This window comes from Drosophila innubila (assembly GCF_004354385.1).
Source record: "Drosophila innubila isolate TH190305 chromosome 2R unlocalized genomic scaffold, UK_Dinn_1.0 1_C_2R, whole genome shotgun sequence".
In the NCBI taxonomy this organism is placed as follows: domain Eukaryota; kingdom Metazoa; phylum Arthropoda; class Insecta; order Diptera; family Drosophilidae; genus Drosophila; species Drosophila innubila.
Window position 1 is genome coordinate 14,375,209 of NW_022995374.1, and position 19,985 is coordinate 14,395,193.

Sequence of the window (19,985 nt, forward strand, 5' to 3'; positions counted from 1 at the left end):
TTTTTCCAGCAACTCTCCCCTACTTTCTAACCCAATAAATAACAACCCGAGCGTATTTTTTTTAGTTTTCATCAACTATATTTTGAATTTATTGTGAGTTTCATGTTGTCTGCCTTAAAGATCAGAGTTAAATATTACAGCAAATTTTATAATCTAACCGTAATATGCTCTTAATAGCAATTATACATTATTAAATAAGTACATTTGTTGTATTTGTTAATGTTGTTGTTGTTATTGTTTATTATTTGTTGGTTGTGGTTCTTTTTTTTATCATATTTTATTGCGGGCATTGCCCTGTTCTGCATTTTGTACATTGAGACATTTACTAATTGCTAAGTTTTAGTGGTTGCTAAGTATTACTTAGTTATATTTATATATATATATAGATACTATATGTTTAAGTGTGCTAAACTTAGGCTTATCTATGTTCTTGAGACACTGGAATGCATATCATGATCATATACGAGTATTTATCAACATCTTCAACTCCTTCAATATGATCGAGTAAAATTCACTTATAAAACTGTCTGTGCTCTAGATATCTTAAGGTGTGTGTGTGTACAGTGTGTTTGTGTGTGTGTGTGGGTAGGTACATTGTATAGACTAATTAATAAACTTCCTTGTTTTTTTTGGGACGTGTCTGGGTTCTATTTAGGTGCCTCCTTTAGTACTACTATTTTAGTTAGGTGAGTTAAACACACAAGTATAAATATATATACACAGCTTTTCGGGGGTGCTCTTTCTCTGTCTAAATGTTTGTGTATAGCTCTTTGGATTTTGGTACAGTTGTATTATAGCTATAGGCTTAGGCTTTGAGCACAGCCCTTTACCGAACTGAGTGCTTATCAACTACATAAGTATGTGTTCATATTGTAATTCCTATAAATAATTTCTGTTGTTTTGCGCTTTTAATTTTAAGTTCTAATAGTTTGCTTTGCAGCAGTTCCTTGAAATGCTCAGATCTTATATATATCTACTATATACAGCAACTACATAGTATAGTTATTTCTTTTGAATTTATGATTTTCATCTTTTATACTTTGTTGTTTTTTCTTTGTAAAGCATTAGAGTATACCAAAGCCATTCTGAAAACCGTTTTCTAGACACATTTTCAATATTTATATTTCTTATTTTTCGAATAGAACAGAATCTTTGCAGGTGTGTGGTACGAAAACATTGATAGCACCTTTCTTAAAGTAATTAAGGGAAATTTCAAAGTGAAAACTGTGCAACATATGAAACCTAAGAAAGTTACTGTGGGAACTGTCTAATAATATTGCATAATATTTTAAATAAAATCATTTATTAATGGAACTTTTATATTTTCTTATCACTAAGTTATATACATAATTTGTATGTTATTTCCTGCTATTTCGCTAAGAGCTGTCTAAATTTCTTTTACTTATGTTTTTTTTTTTTAATTTTAATGCCCTCTACTTTGTTTTGAGCTTCTTTATTTTTGGGCAGCTAATTTTCATTAGGGATATGCTAGAAATGAATCGATTTTTGCTTAGAACTATTGAATGCATTATGAACTAATACACATATTAATATATATGTATATATACAACTAGCTAATTGGTTAATACCTCATTCATGCCAATAGTTTAACTACTTTGTTGTTCCCAAAAACACATTTGCCTCATTTGAATAAAGCATACTGAACGAATTTCGAATATAATTTATTGCTACTCATATAATAGGCATAGTTTAAAAGCAAAACGATAAGCACAACATCATCATCATCAGTATTATAATTATATTTCCTTGACACACCCTATAGATATTATAAAGGCTACGCTTGACTTAGTTACTTAGGCAAATTTATAGGGAGAGACCAGGAATTTAAGGGTGGCGGGGAGGGGGGATACGCCTCTTAAGGCAACACTAGAATTAACACATTAGCTGAGACACATTAGCTGAGACACACACCACAGACACTGACAGGCTGCTATTGGGTGGGTTGGGTAAATAGTTTTCAAAAGTTAGAAATGGTTGCATGAAACGAAAAGCTATAAAAAATAAAAGTTGAAATTATGGAATGTTAAGTTAAATGGAAATGCAGAAATGAAAAAAAAAAATACTTTTTAATAAGCAGAAAATTAATGAATTTAAATAATGGAAAGTACTAGATGGAAGATATACAGAAGAAAAGGATCTTTAGTAGTAACAAAAACTGAGTAAAGCATAAACGACAGAAGAAAATAAATATAAGAAGGAAACTAAACAAAAAGTATAGATGAATTTTAAAGAAAGTTTTAAGTTGATCTTAAGTCTAATAGTACTCCTATTATATTATGCTCACGATTTCTTAATTCCTACTTCGTGTCACGCAACCATCTCTAACTATGTATACAATCTAATTAGCATTGGATTGGGCTAGCAGCTTTGTCTAGTACAGTACAAGTTGCTTTTAGAACTTATCTCTACGTCTGTGTGTGCTGGCCGTATTCTATATCCACTTGTTTTTCGACATCGAAGAGCGGAGTCGGCGACCCCACATCAGGTTGTATCATACAATCGTGCCCTGCAAATGCTGCGGTGACGACACCTGAGACGATTGTGGCAACGAATCCTGTGCTTGCAACGTTGCACCAGAAGAGGTGCTCGGTCCAGGTCCTAAATCTGCGGTGTTTATGGCCAGCGAGGAACTGGCGCCCAGCATGCCACCGCCCGAGCTGCCACCCAATGCTGAGGGATTAATGCCGCCCACACCACCGCCTCCAAGCACACAAGGTACGCCCAACATGGGCGTCGGTTCCTCCGGCGGCGTGACCTGCAGTGAAATTTGATTCTGCAAGCGAATGTAGTTGATGAAAGGATAAGAATAAAGTTTCGATTCGAAAAAAATTAATTAGAAAAAGTCAATACTGTTTTATATTTAACTATCTAAAATCGATTCTGAAGTAGCGGAAAAATACTAAAAATATCATTCATTCAATTAGATTCTTAAAAAAGTTTGTAATATTTAAAAAATAAATTTAAGTGCCTAAAGTAGAATTTTTTAGCCTTTATATATATGGATTTATAGCCTACCTCCATGCCTATGCTGCCATTGAGTGAGATCTTAATAGGATTGCTGTGATTCGTTGCCTGCATGAGCGTTGTGAAGTGACTGATGCCGATCTCCTCGAGGGAGGACTTGCGCCTTCCATGGCTTACTCCCACACTGGGTAATCCTTGGCGCAGTGAGGATGAGCGACGCAATAGTATATCATTATCAATCTGCAAGCATAAAGAAAAAGAGTTCCAATCGAAATTGGCGAACGTTAGCCAACAATTTGTGGGAGCAAAAGAAATGACCCAAAACTCAAGAAACACACAAAAATTACACATACAAATTGACAAATTCGCTACAAGTTTTTTTTTTTTTTTTTTGGCTTAAAACCTTGCAAACAAAGGCAACACACATTGAAATCAAGTTCGTGCGGCACGTTTGATATTATTTTTCTTTTCTTTTTTTGTTTTTTTTTCTTTTTTTTTGTGCAACCAACACGATAAACGGAAACGGAAACGTGATGTGATTTTATCCGTTGCGAGCGTGTTTTTTATGGTTATGAATGGTTGCTGAGCTTGTTGTTGTTGTTGATGGTTTTTGTTGCTGTTGAATCGCTAGGTTGTTGTAGTAGTAGTTGTTGTTGTTGTTGCTGTTGCTGTTGGTCTTGCGGCTGTTGAGTACTGCGGCTTTGATGCGCGATTTTATTTTGTGAAATGATTTGCGAGATTTTTCAAACAAAATGCAACCAAATTTTTTTCTCTATGTGAATGTGTATGCAGATTTGTATGTGTCATTCAACCAGTCTGGCAATTAATACATTTTGTTAAGTTCCAGTTGCAATCATTTAAAATAGCATTGGAGCTTTAAAGACTTACAGAAATTAAGAATACTTAATCAAAATGAAATCGAATACAATACCACTTGATAAATAGTATAATCTTTAGATTGGTTTTTCTTTTCAGTTACATTTACTCTTATCGGACAAATGTATATTATAACTTCTATTCTTTGTTAAAATGTAATCGATAGATTTGTTTAAAAATAAACTTAGTTTCTGCAAAGGTTTTAGAAATTAAAATATGTATCTGGTATTGCTGTTGATAGTTGTGCATCTAGTGAGCGCTATAGTCGCCAGACTTGGCATGCTAAATTTATATAATGATGACAGCTCTGACGATTGCCAAATACATTTTTTGGGTACAGTTTTGTGAGTACAAATGAATATTTAAAGTGTCGAGCAACGTGAACAGAAAGCGGAAAAAGGGAAGGTGGAAAGGGGAAACAGAACATGTGTGATAGTAAGTACAAGTATATTGAAAAACAGAGAGACAGAGTGGGTGATAGGGACAGAGGGATAGAGAATAATAGCCAACCCGCAATGAGTTACTCCTGCCGCGCTGTGAGCCAACCACCGTCGGACTGTCGGGTAGAGAAAGAGAATTCGATTTAATTTGCTGCATCGGGGGCGAACAGCGCTGCGATGATCCATACCCAGCCAATGTCTGAACGCTCTGCATTTGCATGGGGTTCAAACCGGCGATGCCGGAGCCGCGACGCGAACCAGCTCCGACGGCGGTGTTGGGCATGTTTGGCATTTGTGGACCACAGGTGGCGCCCAAGTTGATGTTTGAACAGAAAGAGATGTTCGACTTGCGCCTCGAATTGTGACGCTCAAACGTCTTTTGGGCCGAAAACGGTGACGGGCGTACCAAATAGCTGTGAATTGAACAGAAAACAGATACAATATTATTAGCATTAGCATTAGCATTAGCATTAGCATTAGCATTAGCATTAGCATTAGCATTAGCATTAGCATTAGCATTAGCATTAGCATTAGCATTAGCATTAGCATTAGCATTAGCATTAGCATTAGCATTAGCATTAGCATTAGCATTAGCATTAGCATTAGCATTAGCATTAGCATTAGCATTAGCATTAGCATTAGCATTAGCATTAGCATTAGCATTAGCATTGGCATTAGCAGCATGGCATTAGCATTGGCATGGCATCAGCATAGCATAGCATTGGCATCAGCATTCAGCACAGCATTAGCACAGCTAGCATCAGCACAGCATTAGCATTAGCATTGGCAAGCATTCAGCATTAGCACAGTTAGCATTAGCATTAGCATTAGCATTGCATTAGCATTAGCATAGCATAGCATTAGCATTAGCATTAGCATTAGCATTGCATTAGCATTAGCACTAGCATTAGCATTAGCATTGGCATTAGCATTAGCATTAGCATCAGCATTAGCATTAGCATTAGCATTAGCATTAGCATTGCATTAGCATTAGCATTTAGCATTGGCATTAGCATTAGCATTAGCATTAGCATTGGCATTAGCATTAGCGTTAGCATTAGCATTAGCATTAGCATTAGCATTAGCATTAGCATTAGCATTAGCATTAGCATTAGCATTAGCATTAGCATTAGCATTAGCATTATAATCATTATCCAGTGCCACTCACATGAGATCACCCTCCTCCAGCTTAAGATCACAGCTCGGATTGATTATCACATAGGACAAATGATTCCGCTTCTCGCTGACATCGTCATAGTCAATGGTGGGTAGATTTAGCGATTCCATGCGACTCCTCACCAGATTGGCGATTTCAGCTCTTTCGATTTGTTGGGCATGGTTATCACGCGCCTCATCCGCCAAATTAATCGAATACTGCAAGAGATGATGATAATAAGCGTTATAAGGCCACTGTTCGTTCAACAAACTTTAACTAAATTATGTTAATCACACTTGAAAAGTTTCTTTTTGTAGTGTATGTGTGTGTGCGTGTGTGAAGGGGTGTGTGCGCAACTAATGAGACGATATCGTGGTTTTTGATGGGCATCCATATCCAAGAGCATGCTGTAAAAGCGTTTAAGAACAATTGCCAAACCAAACAAACCTACCTCACGGATCTGTGTGTATGTGGAGCAGTAGCTATGGATGAGATGGGGTATGAGAGATACTTACGGATGATCCCTTACGGTCCGAGCAGCCACCCAGACAGTTGACCGACTTCTGGCGGGGACGGTAACTGCCTGTACCTGTGGCGCCACCTGATGAGGGCGGTCGATATGTAACACCTCGCAGCATTTCCGTGCTGTCCTTTGTCGAATCGGGGGTGCCAGTTTCCTCATCGTACTGTGCATAACAAACACACATTTTCGCGATTGTTGTGGTTGTTGTTGTATGCAAATTTGGGTGAATTTCGGTTAAACACAAAATGATTAACATATTTAATTGATTTTTTATTGAAATGGCAGATTCTTAAAACGTTATCTATGGATGATGGATTCTTCGTTTTTTGCTTTTTAATTTACAAAAAATAAAGAATAATTCGGGCGCTGCTTTAATGTTCATTTAATGTGAACAATGTTTTTGTTTCTTTTTATATTTTTTTTCTTTTTTTTTTTTTGTGTGCGGCCAAACAATGTAACATTTAATGTGTGTTTACTGCAAACATGCCAGTTGCGAGTAAGGTTAAAACAATTACAACTAAAAGCCATAAAACATGTCAAACGAAATTGGAGTACGAGTATTGTATTTGTATTTCAAACAAAATTCAATGAAATTAAACAAAAAAAGCACTTTAATTGATTAAAAAGCAATGCATAAAAAGTAAAAATAAAATTAAATAAAGTATATTAAAATAAAGGTGCCTGCAAAGCGCATGTAAAGATTGTTTTTGTCAAATTTAAGGAATTTAATTATTGTCTACTTAGGATTTGTTGAAAAAAAAACATAAAAAACACTAAGTGAGTCTGTTGCTTTCATTTTAATTTAACCCAACTAATTATTATTGATTTTTCTAGCTTGTCATTTGTAATTAGGATTTGCACTCAAGTGCTTAAAGTAGCAAAAAGTTTGTGAGCTTTGCAAAATGAACGAAAAGTGCAGATAATTTAAGTACAGAGTTTACAATTATTTTCCTTTTAAGTAAACGAATTTGCTCGAATACTGATTTGATATTTCTTGCAGTCGAAAATAAGATTCATAAAACGTTTGGATGATATATATTATTAAAATCTAGACAGTCAAATAGAGACAATGATCGTCGACATAATAAATTAGAAGTATCTATATATCTCTAGATTTAAATGTTAGGTTTGGGAATGAATCCATCTGACTGTTAAGGACATTTGCATGGTATTATCTATTTCTATCTATAAGTAAAATCAATAGTCCCTTTTCCAGATGGTTAATACAGAAAGAGAGCTAGCTATTAACGAGAAATATGTATACTCTTTAGGAAAACATAGCTAGAATATTTAAAACCAAAGGTAAAATATAAAGAAAAAAGTAGATAATATCGAAATAATTTTTACTTGCAACTGTGGCATGTGGAATATGCCATGTTGCACGAAACACGTTAACAAAACACACACGAGAGAAAAACAGAGCAGGTCAGCAGGAGAGCAGAGAAAGAGAGAATGAGGTAGAGGAGCTTGGCGGGGAAGTGGTTTGTATTAAAGCGCCTATTGATAATGCTCTTTGAGTGCGCTAGTGTGTGTTTTCTGTGTGTGTTTGTAAACAGCTATTGTCCGGTGCTGCAGAACTCACAACAAGCAAATGCAATCAACTAATTAAACGTCAGCATGCGAAACATAACTAAACAAACAGAAAAAAAACAAAAATGCTGAAAAGTAGAACAACAGCAAGTTAAAGCTAAAGGGGGAGGAAAAAGAAGAAGTGAAAAGTCATGCAGAACCCTAACTAACTGGAAAACTACAACACATGCAAAGGACTAGGTATTTTAGCACACATGAACCCGTCAAGCATAATGCATTCAACAAAAGAATTTGGCCAATTGCAATAAACTAGGTCTAATGAGGCAGGCAATGTGAGAAGAATTTGTATGAGATGTTTTCGTTTCATTTTGATTTGATCTAATTATTTGATTTTTTTAAATTGTTTGTTGTTGTTATTGTCATTGTGATAATTCGATAATTCGACTAATCTATTTAAATATATTGTATCATCACTCACTGCGTGCGTGTGCGTATTTTTTTCTTATTTTGTTTCAATTGCAGGTCAAGTCCAATACAAACGCAATTTAATTAGTTTAGTTTTCGCTTAAGACATTTGTACGAATGTTAACGGGTCGTATGCGTAATTTTTTATTCATTTCAATCTTTTCCTTGTTTTTATTGCTCACACAAAATCAATTGTTAGTGGGTAAAGGAGGAGGGGTTTGGGGGAGAGTTTTGTGTTAATTTGTGGGCCACTTTGATAATGCAATAATTGGAGGGAAGGCAGAGAGAGGGCGGAATAAAGTATGTTTATGTAAAAGATAAATCACTACTTCACTTTTTCTTTTTTTTTTTTTGTTGTTGATATATGTACAAAATTGATACTAAATCAGCACGCTATGCTTTATTTTAATGATTGATTCATATACATGTTATAGAAAGGGGGTTTGGGGGGGATCTTTGTCTAAGCATATGAATAAAAACTCTAGAAATCTTTCAAAAGCTATTCAAGTTTACGTTAATGTTTAATTGAAAATTGGAATTTCATAAGATTTGTAGTTTTTGATTGACATTACGAGTACGTTTTGAGTATAAGTTGAAAAGAGTTTGTATATATATATTAGCTGAGTAGTAGTATAGTAGTATAAGAGTACTTATAATATAAGTATAAGTATTTTATATAAGTATTTAATATGCAAATGAAGTAATTTTAAGGTTCGTCTCAAATGCAGTTAGTATCGAAGCGTAAGCGTGTGATTTAAACAATGGACAATAAATGATCTAAGAAAACCGAAATGATATAAAATGATAAATAATTATTATGCCTGCTGCTTTATTAATAAATAATAAGTACAAAATAAAATGCTAACATAAAATAATTTCAGAACAGTGTACCTAATTTGTAAGGCGAATCAAACTAATTTCGATTATAAATCAATCGAAATTATGTGAGCAAGAGAGGTAAAGAGAGAGATAGAGAGAGAGAGAGAGACAGACAGAGAGAAAGAGACAGGCTGTGTGTGGGTTTGGGTGGAGTGTAGAATTGGTGTAAGTGTGTGTGTGTTAGTTTTGTGCTGCCAAATTTAAATTGGCTAAATTGAAAATTCTTTTTCTTTACATATTTTTATTCATTTTTTTTTTTTGTGGGGCCCAAAGTTGAAAGTAAACTGATTCTTTATAAACTGTATCTTTTAGCTGATGTTGTTGTTGCATTTGTTTTGGACTCACCGATGGACGCAAGCGCACACAATGCCTGCTGAAGGCGGAGAAGGGTCCCCATCTTTCGACCGGCGAGTTACTCACATGTGACGTGTCCGCATTCGAAGTGTCCTGTGTGCGATAAATGCCAATTGGAATTTCGCAGGTTGTCGAACAGAGTTTCTGATACAAGCGTCCATAAGTGCGTATCCACATGTCATCCTTGGTGATTCGCATCTATTAAAGGACATGCAAGGCAACAACGTTAAGCAAGTCCATTAAGCAAACTAGAGAGGCGTCTAAGGCATCTGCTTACCGAGGTGAGAAAACCGCTGCCTGGCGCCTGATCAATGCCTAGCAGCAATCGCACAAAGGTAATCACATAATCCTTGACAAACGCCTGGTACAGCAGCGTGTCCAGCATCGAGGCACTGAAGACCGCACCGGCGGCAAATGGCAGACGAAACATGTACGAGATGTGCGAACCGCGCTCCTTCTCGCGCTGCAATTAAGTGAGCGACAAATTAACCAATGACAACTGCAGCGAACACCACGCTGGGCCCCCTCGTTACCGACCTTCTCCATTTTGCTAAGGTGCAGTGCGTACTTGTCATGCGCCCGGAATTGCATGAAGCGCATGTTCGAGCTCTGCGACAGCTCCGTAATACTCTTGATGCTCGGAAAGAATCTGTCGAGGAATCTGTCATTTATTATCTTATCGTTCATAAATGAATCATTTTAAGCAAAAAATAATAGTTGGGCCTTTATTATTTATTTGAATGATTCGGAAAGTTCGATCACTGTCCATCTCTCCACACTCTTCCCTTGACACTTTTTCACTAACTTCAAACTTGCATAACTTTGTCAAATCTCAACCGATTTCCTTGCGGAATATCAATTTTATCATTATTTGGTCCCTATTTTCATTTTGCATCAATATTGGAAAATTCAATTTTTCTTCCTTCACTGTCTATTTTTCCCATAGTTCGATCACTGTCCATCTCTCCATACTCTTCCCTTGACCCTTTTTCACCAACTTCAAACTTTCATAACTTTGTCAAATCTCAACCGATTTCCTTGCGGAATATCAATTTTATCATTATTTGGTCCCTATTTTCATTTTGCATCAATATTGGAAAATTCAATTTTTCTTCCTTCACTGTCTATTTTTCCCATAGTTCGATCACTGTCCATCTCTCCATACTCTTCCCTTGACCCTTTTTCACCAACTTCAAACTTTCATAACTTTGTCAAATCTCAACCGATTTCCTTGCGGAATATCAATTTTATCATTATTTGGTCCCTATTTTCATTTTGCATCAATATTGGAAAATTCAATTTTTCTTCCTTCACTGTCTATTTTTCCCATAGTTCGATCACTGTCCATCTCTCCATACTCTTCCCTTGTCACTTTTTCACCAACTTCAAACTTTCATAACTTTGTCAAATCTCAACCGATTTCCTTGCGGATTGTCAATTTTATCATTATTTGGTCCCTATTTTCATTTTGCATCAATATTTAAAAATTCAATTTTTCTTCCTTCACTGTCTATTTTTCCCATAGTTCGATCACTGTCCATCTCTCCATACTCTTCCCTTGTCACTTTTTCACCAACTTCAAACTTTCATAACTTTGTCAAATCTCAACCGATTTCCTTGCGGATTGTCAATTTTATCATTATTTGGTCCCTATTTTCATTTTGCATCAATATTGGAAAATTCAATTTTTCTTCCTTCACTGTCTATTTTTCCCATAGTTCGATCACTGTCCATCTCTCCATACTCTTCCCTTGTCACTTTTTCACCAACTTAAAACTTTCATAACTTTGTCAAATCTCAACCGATTTCCTTGCGGATTGTCAATTTTATCATTATTTGGTCCCTATTTTCATTTTGCATCAATATTGGAAAATTCAATTTTTCTTCCTTCACTGTCTATTTTTCCCATAGTTCGATCACTGTCCATCTCTCCATACTCTTCCCTTGTCACTTTTTCACCAACTTCAAACTTTCATAACTTTGTCAAATCTCAACCGATTTCCTTGCGGATTGTCAATTTTATCATTATTTGGTCCCTATTTTCATTTTGCATCAATATTTAAAAATTCAATTTTTCTTCCTTCACTGTCTATTTTTCCCATAGTTCGATCACTGTCCATCTCTCCATACTCTTCCCTTGACACTTTTTCACCAACTTCAAGCTTTCATAACTTTGTCAAATCTCAACCGATTTCCTTGCGGATTATCAATTTAATCATTATTTGGCCTCTAATTTAATTCTGCATCAAAATTGGAATATGAAAATTTTTATTCCTCACTCTCAATTTTTTCTTATTTTCCCCTTGACACTTTTTCAAAAACTTCAAATTGGCATAACTATCTGAGAACTGCAACGGGTATGTTCGAGTATGATTGAGCACGAGAGCGACAAGTTCGATCAAATCAACTCAGAGACTCGGTCGCAACGGGCTCGATCGAGTCACGGGTCTCTTTGTTTACGATCAAGTCGCGGGTATGATTTTTTTGCTTTCGAACAATTCGGGTCGAGTAGCGTTCGAGTCATACGATCTGATTTGATTGTGATTGTTTGTGAGCGCTCGTTTCGATCCGATAACGTTCGCGTAGCAGCGATCGTCATGGATCGTGATCGTTTGTGAGCGTTCGTTTCGATCCATTCACGTTCGAGTAGCAATGATCGAAATGATTTTTGAGCGCTTGTGAGCGTTCGTTTCGATCGAGTCACGAGTCATGATCGAACTTGCTGACTGATTTGATTTGATTGTGATTGTTCGAGTACGATCGAAAACGACACTGTTGATTTTGTATTTTTTTTCCTGCTTCTTCTTCTAAGTAAATGTGCGCATATATGTACATACATTTATATTTATGTAATTATATTATATTTATGTAAATGCATATTTATATGAACGCAATTATGTGCACACATTTTATTAAAACTATTATTTATAATTTATTTATTTATTATTTATTATTTATTTAGTTTTAAATATTTTTTTATTTATTTAATGTCAAATTAGAATACTTTATAAAATATAAAATAAAATGATGAAAAATGTCTGTTAAATATTTAAATTTTAAATTAAAAGTAAAATGAAAATATGAAATTAATTAATATTATAAAAGTATAATTTATTTTAAATAATTTAAAGTTTGATAGTTTTTCTAGTCTTTAAAAAAATTAAAATAGTATTATTTTATTATGGGCATGTGTAATTGCATGTATGTATGTATACGCATATATATGTACGTATGTATACGCAGCCCGATTGATCCGATCGTTTGAACAAAACGGGTATGAATCAAATCAAATCAACCAGCAAGTTCGATCATGACTCGTGACTCGATCATTGCTACTCGAACGTGATTGGATCGAAACGAACGCTCACAAACGATCACGATGACGATCGTTGCTACTCGAACGTGATCGGATCGAAACGAACGCTCACAAACGATCAGCATGATTGCGGACGATTTGATTCGAACTGACCGTTCGAATCAAACGCTCAGTTCGAACGATCCGCTCCGATCGCTTGAACAAAGTGAAAAAATCACAACGAGTACGAGTCAATGTTCGAGTCTGATCGAACATCTCATACCCGTTGCAGTTCTCTGCTCTGAACGAGTCAACTCGAGTATGACTCGATGATTGATCCGATCGTTTGAACAAAACGGGTATGAATCAAATCAAATCAACCAGCAAGTTCGATCATGACTCGTGACTCGATCATTGCTACTCGAACGTGATTGGATCGAAACGAACGCTCACAAACGATCACGATCCATGACGATCGTTGCTACTCGAACGTGATCGGATCGAAACGAACGCTCACAAACGATCAGCATGATTGCGGACGATTTGATTCGAACTGACCGTTCGAATCAAACGCTCAGTTCGAACGATCCGCTCCGATCGCTTGAACAAAGTGAAAAAATCACAACGAGTACGAGTCAATGTTCGAGTCTGATCGAACATCTCATACCGTTGCAGTTCTCTGTTCTGAACGAGTCAACTCGAGTATGACTCGATGATTGATCCGATCGTTTGAACAAAACGGGTATGAATCAAATCAAATCAACCAGCAAGTTCGATCGACTCGTGACTCGATCATTGCTACTCGAACGTGATTGGATCGAAACGAACGCTCACAAACGATCACGATCCATGACGATCGTTGCTACTCGAACGTGATCGGATCGAAACGAACGCTCACAAACGATCAGCATGATTGCGGACGATTTGATTCGAACTGACCGTTCGAATCAAACGCTCAGTTCGAACGATCCGCTCCGATCGCTTGAACAAAGTGAAAAAATCACAACGAGTACGAGTCAATGTTCGAGTCTGATCGAACATCTCTTACCCGTCGCAGTTCTCTGTTCTGAACGAGTCAACTCGAGTATGACTCGATGATTGATCCGATCGTTTGAACAAAACGGGTATGAATCAAATCAAATCAACCAGCAAGTTCGATCATGACTCGTGACTCGATCATTGCTACTCGAACGTGATCGGATCGAAACGAACGCTCACAAACGATCAGCATGATTGCGGACGATTTGATTCGAACTGACCGTTCGAATCAAACGCTCAGTTCGAACGATCCGCTCCGATCGCTTGAACAAAGTGAAAAAATCACAACGAGTACGAGTCAATGTTCGAGTCTGATCGAACATCTCTTACCCGTTGCAGTTCTCTGTTCTGAACGAGTCAACTCGAGTATGACTCGATGATTGATACGATCGTTTGAACAAAACGGGTATGAATCAAATCAAACCAACCAGCAAGTTCGATCATGACTCGTGACTTGATCGAAACGAACGCTCACAAACGCTCAAAAATCATTTCGATCATTGCTACTCGAACTTGATTGGATCGAAACGAACGCTCACAAACGATCACGATCCATGACGATCGTTGCTACTCGAACGTGATCGGATCGAAACGAACGCTCACAAACGATCAGCATGATTGCGGACGATTTGATTCGAACTGACCGTTCGAATCAAACGTTCAGTTCGAACGATCCGCTCCGATCGCTTGAACAAAGTGAAAAAATCACAACGAGTACGAGTCAATGTTCGAGTCTGATCGAACATCTCATACCCATTGCAGTTCTCTGTTCTGAACGAGTCAACTCGAGTATGACTCGATGATTGATACGATCGTTTGAACAAAACGGGTATGAATCAAATCAAACCAACCAGCAAGTTCGATCATGACTCGTGACTTGATCGAAACGAACGCTCACAAACGCTCAAAAATCATTTCGATCATTGCTACTCGAACGTGATTGGATCGAAACGAACGCTCACAAACGATCACGATCCATGACGATCGTTGCTACTCGAACGTGATCGGATCGAAACGAACGCTCACAAACGATCAGCATGATTGCGGACGATTTGATTCGAACTGACCGTTCGAATCAAACGCTCAGTTCGAACGATCCGCTCCGATCGCTTGAACAAAGTGAAAAAATCACAACGAGTACGAGTCAATGTTCGAGTCTGATCGAACATCTCTTACCCGTCGCAGTTCTCTGTTCTGAACGAGTCAACTCGAGTATGACTCGATGATTGATCCGATCGTTTGAACAAAACGGGTATGAATCAAATCAAATCAACCAGCAAGTTCGATCATGACTCGTGACTCGATCATTGCTACTCGAACGTGATTGGATCGAAACGAACGCTCACAAACGATCACGATCCATGACGATCGTTGCTACTCGAACGTGACGGATCGAAACGAACGCTCACAAACGATCAGCATGATTGCGGACGATTTGATTCGAACTGACCGTTCGAATCAAACGCTCAGTTCGAACGATCCGCCTGATCGCTTGAACAAAGTGAAAAATCACAACGAGTACGAGTCAATGTTCGAGTCTGATCGAACATCTCATACCCGTTGCAGTTCTCTGCTCTGAACGAGTCAACTCGAGTATGACTCGATGATTGATCCGATCGTTTGAACAAAACGGGTATGAATCAAATCAAATCAACCAGCAAGTTCGATCATGACTCGTGACTCGATCATTGCTACTCGAACGTGATTGGATCGAAACGAACGCTCACAAACGATCACGATCCATGACGATCGTTGCTACTCGAACGTGATCGGATCGAAACGAACGCTCACAAACGATCAGCATGATTGCGGACGATTTGATTCGAACTGAGCGTTTGATTCGAACGCTCAGTTCGAACGATCCGCTCCGATCGCTTGAACAAAGTGAAAAAATCACAACGAGTACGAGTCAATGTTCGAGTCTGATCGAACATCTCTTACCCGTCGCAGTTCTCTGATAACTATGCCAAATCATAACCGATTTCCTTGTGGAATGACAGTTTATTCATTATTACTAAATTATTATTTAAGGTAAAAATACACCTCTCTCTAAAAATCTCTTTGGAAACTGTCGCTTACTTGAACATATTCTGCACAGCAACAATTGTGTTGCAGTCGGAGAGGGAGTCCTCCTCGGCGGAGTTGGAAAGTTCCTTGTTGACCACGACCACACTCTCAGCCAGAGTAATTCCCGCACGCAGCAGATCATCAAGGCAGTCAATGGAGCCGAGCATCCAATAAACCTGCAAAATAGGGAAGCCGCAATAAAGAAAAGTTCCACAGAAACTTCAAAATGATTTTACCAGCGGGAAGTAGGAGAGTGCATCGAGAAAAGCGACATCCGGACGACGTTCCAGCAGCAAAATGATGGGGTTTAATGAAGTCTTGGAACGGAAGTGAGCACGTAGTGGAATAATGAAGTTATAGATGCCATTCGATGCATAGTCAGCGGCCAGAATGATGGTCTTGTTCTGCCATTGATATTCCTTGGCATTGCGATAGCTGCAATGCTCGCAGACCTGAAACAAAATGGCGAGTCGGCGAAATCAGAGTTGGTTAAGTGATTGGATTACCATGGCACTTACCTGGGCCAACTGCAGGCAGCAAAGTGGTTTCTTCTCTTTGAGCAGGTAACAGAGTGTCGGACTGACACCGATGAAGGGCGACACTGGTGGAAATCCTTTGACAATGCTGAAATGTACAATTGGAGCAAATGGAGGTGTGAAAACTGTCCCAACTCATATGTTGGTCAAAACGAAGAAAAGGTAAAGCGCTTTTCGTGTTAGCCAAAAACCAAAATGAAAATGGTGCAGGGAATGAGCTTTGGCAGTCAACAGGCGACTGTTGGAGGCAAGGAAAATGCTTTCTAGGGAACTTGAACTTGCAACAAAACAACTATGCGAGCACAAATGTTGTGTTTGTCTTATTTTACAATGTTATCTCTGTATGATGTGCATGCAATTAATGTGTGTCGCTGAGATCTGAGACTTCTCCTCCACCTTTCAGCTAAGGGCGCTGAGAAGTAACTTTTGTGTATTTGACTTTTCTTGTGGCAAGAACAACCTAAATGAGCAACGGCAACAACAAAGATGATGATGACAACCTAGATTACAACTGCAAAGCGACAACTTTTTGTATGAATGCAAAAATGCAACTCAGGCAAAGCAAACAAAGCCAAAAATAAATGGAAGCTGATGTTGAGGCAGTAGCACTTAAAGCAGCAACAACAATAGCAACAGCAACAATGAAGATTATCAAAATATAGTCGTTGTTGATCGACTATTAAATACTCTGCAAAAACGTTTGCAGCTGTAAAGATTTTTAAGTATGACCTATTAATATTGCATTATGTTAGTTCGTTTTATTTTTTAAGATCGGCGATTTGTTCTTACTATCGCAGATACAGTATATAAATAAATAAATTACAGAAATAAACAGACAGACTTTAATTGTAAACTATCTATTAATCAACTTATATACTTTATCCATTAACAAGATTTTTTGTCTGTATTTTTTTATTTCTTCTTTAAATCTTAATAGTTTTTAAAAATTAAAACAAAGTAAAAGTTGCCTAAACTTGGTAGTGGAAAGAGAGAATTAAGTTTCTACTTCAGCATTGAGTTTTTTTAAATAATTTAATTTAATGTAAAGCTGGCAGTCCATGTAATATATCCACATACCCTGAAAAGCCCATTATTGTGGTATTACAGGGTATGTGGATAACTAGAACGTGGAGGGCACTGAGAAGAGCATCATCAGCAATTCTCAAGTAGTTACGGGGCATGTTCAAGGTAAACGCTATGTTGCAAGTCATTAAAAAATGCCCCGTGGCAGGCAACTAGCGACTGTTGCCAGGCAAACAAAATATTGCATAAGCAACAACAACAACAACAGCAACAACAACAACAACAGCAATAACAACAAGAGCGACAAGAGCAAAGGCAACGGATAACGGATAACGGATAAGAACTCTTCAACAATGGAACATTCCAAAATGTCAGCCCAGCTGGTTTACTTGGTTTACTTGAGGCGCCCCACGACGGCAACTTACCCGGAATAGTCGGCGGCCCACACCGGACGCGTCAGACGTCGCGTCTCACCGGAGCTGCTTGACGTGAATGTAAATGCCGGCGGTTGGCCGTGGACAGAGTCAGCGGTGGTGCTCATTTGTGGCACCGCAGCCACCGCTGCAGCTGCTGCGGTTGTTGTGGTGGTGGTGGTGGTGCTGCTGCCGCTGCTATCGTGGGAGCAACTGCAGCAACTGCGCTGCAGCTGACGCCGTCGCGCCGCCAGCACCGCCAAAGTGCCACCACCCATACCTGAACCCATCCCCATCCCCATACCCACTCCCATTCCCAGCCGTTGACTGGTGGGCATTGTGCACTCGCTGTCGCAGCTGTAGCTCTTCTTCATGGCGCGCCTGCGCAGCGGTGCAGGCCATTCACACAGCGGCGGTGCTGGTGGTGCTGGTGGTGCAGATGGTGCAGGTGGTGGTGGCCCAGTGGCATTGCAGTGGCCACAGGAGCCAACGGATCCACCACGCGGATACGAGTCCTCCGAGGAGCTCATGATGAGCGAATATGTTCGCGATTGGGGAAAATGCCCGCCCAAGCAACTGCGAGGAGTTCTTGAAGAGTTAGTTGAGGGGTCTAAGCAACGGTTCAGTTAAATGCTCTCTTCCGTCATAATAAAGGTAAGGAAAAGGGTTCATTTCAGGTACAGCCAATACGACATTTATAAATATTCAGGGTGAGTTTTTAAGTGATATTTTCAGCATTGCTTGAGAAATGTATTATATTCATTATGATATCTTTAATTTTTAAACAATATATTCTTAACTATAAGTTACAATTGAGCCAAGATATATCTATCTGATTATCATGCTGAAAATATCACTTAAATGCAAGGCTGCAAACTATTTTTAAATCAAACTTCTCTCTAACGGTTCGGTATTTTGTCTCAAATAATTAAATTTTTGATTTCATTAATTTGTTTATTTACTTAAAATTAAAATAATATGTATAATTGATATTTATAATATGCTCAAGAAGTTAAAGGTTTCTAAGGATTGCCTAAACTATTAAGTTAAAAATTAAAATGAAATAATCGTTGTTATTAAAGAACTTTTAACACACTTCTGCCAGTTTCTACTCTCATTCCGAACCATGTCTAATATGGTAAACTACACTAAAGATATTGCAGCCTTGCTTAGTTGAGCTATGTACATGTAGTAGTAGATATAGTTAGCTACAGTTTGGAATACAGTTAGAGGTTAGATCTAGTTGTTAGCTATGTGAATTGAGTATGCATTGCACAATTGGGTTGCTGGGTGTACACAATACAGTTAAGGATACACTTAGTTACGAATAGAGTAGCTATACATTGGGAGGAGTAGGAAAAAGTGCCTCGATTAACAATTAGTTAATAAGGAAATTAAAATTTCGTGTTACTTTTGTCGCGTTACACAAAACACACTCATCACAAATTTGGAATGTAAAGAGATAGGGTGGGGTATTATGGGGGACTTACGCAATCTTCTCGGAGGGCGAACGCCAAGGCATTTCATCATCGATTTCATCGTCACTCTCGTCTCCCTCTTCGCCATCATCGTTGCCAGCAATGCTAAAGGACGAGGAGGTGAACATATCGGGCACGGGCAAAATTGAGGGACGTCGACTGCCTGTTTCGGAAAGAAAGTTAATCCGAGTTGGCCCAATATAAAGGTAGGAAGAGTTAAAACTTACCTCGACGCTGATTGAGCACATCGGGACTGAGCAGATTGGGATTGTTGGCATAGGGCACGTCCAGATGATTCCCCGTGGTGGTCAATGTGGCAGGTGTTATGCTCAGCGAGGTGCCCATATTGAGACCCATGCCCAAACCACCAGCACTGCTACTGCTACCAGCTTGTACCACACCCGAAGATCCACTTGCACCACCCATGGTCAGTGGCAACGTTGTTGTTGTTAGTGCTGTCGTTGTTGTTGCCATTTGCGTTGTGCTGACCGTCGTGTCCTTAAGATTCTGCCTCGAGTCCGCTATTATCACAGCCGTTGGGTTGTCGTTGGCTACGAGTTTCGTTAAAGCAAAATAAATATAATAAATTTATAAATTTGTCTCTTTTTAGCATTTTCAGCTCGATTTGACTTCAATAAAGAACAAAATTTACGCTACTTGAACAAAGTTTCCAAAATTCTCTAAAATATCAGCCAAAAGACAACAACAACTAGACTGAAAGAAGCCAAAGCAGACGGCGTAAGAGAGTAAGCAAAAGAAAAGGAAAGAGCGAGAGCGAGAAAAACGACGTGCAAGAAAAAAACCTGTCGAACTCATTAAAAGTCCTTGCGAATTGTGACTAAAATGTGCAGTTGCAAAACTTGCCAGTGGTTAACTGAAGTTATCTTTTGATTATGGCCCAATGACACTAGCTTAAATTAGCTTTTA

General features: G+C 38.2%; 1 protein-coding gene across 5 annotated transcripts in view; it reads right to left on the minus strand.

Moving 5' to 3' along the window:
• Window positions 1-2,285: 2,285 nt before the first annotated feature.
• LOC117782902 (potassium channel subfamily T member 2) overlaps window positions 2,286-19,985 on the minus strand; it is a 108,595-nt gene continuing 90,895 nt past the window's right edge. For 3 of the 5 annotated variants that reach the window (XM_034620001.1, XM_034619999.1, XM_034619998.1), the window contains 14 exons: window positions 19,286-19,609; window positions 19,071-19,221; window positions 17,593-18,156; window positions 16,127-16,232; window positions 15,845-16,060; window positions 15,621-15,784; window positions 9,746-9,857; window positions 9,486-9,671; window positions 9,200-9,406; window positions 5,973-6,143; window positions 5,470-5,675; window positions 4,372-4,714; window positions 3,037-3,225; window positions 2,286-2,794 (listed from right to left, as the gene is read on the minus strand). In XM_034620001.1, coding sequence (XP_034475892.1) covers window positions 2,513-2,794; window positions 3,037-3,225; window positions 4,372-4,714; window positions 5,470-5,675; window positions 5,973-6,143; window positions 9,200-9,406; window positions 9,486-9,671; window positions 9,746-9,857; window positions 15,621-15,784; window positions 15,845-16,060; window positions 16,127-16,232; window positions 17,593-18,156; window positions 19,071-19,221; window positions 19,286-19,609 — 3,221 coding nt within the window. In that variant the 3' untranslated portion in view covers window positions 2,286-2,512. The remainder of the gene's footprint in view (window positions 2,795-3,036; window positions 3,226-4,371; window positions 4,715-5,469; window positions 5,676-5,972; window positions 6,144-9,199; window positions 9,407-9,485; window positions 9,672-9,745; window positions 9,858-15,620; window positions 15,785-15,844; window positions 16,061-16,126; window positions 16,233-17,592; window positions 18,157-19,070; window positions 19,222-19,285; window positions 19,610-19,985) is intronic. The other 2 variants (XM_034620000.1, XM_034620002.1) reach the window with 2 other exon arrangements.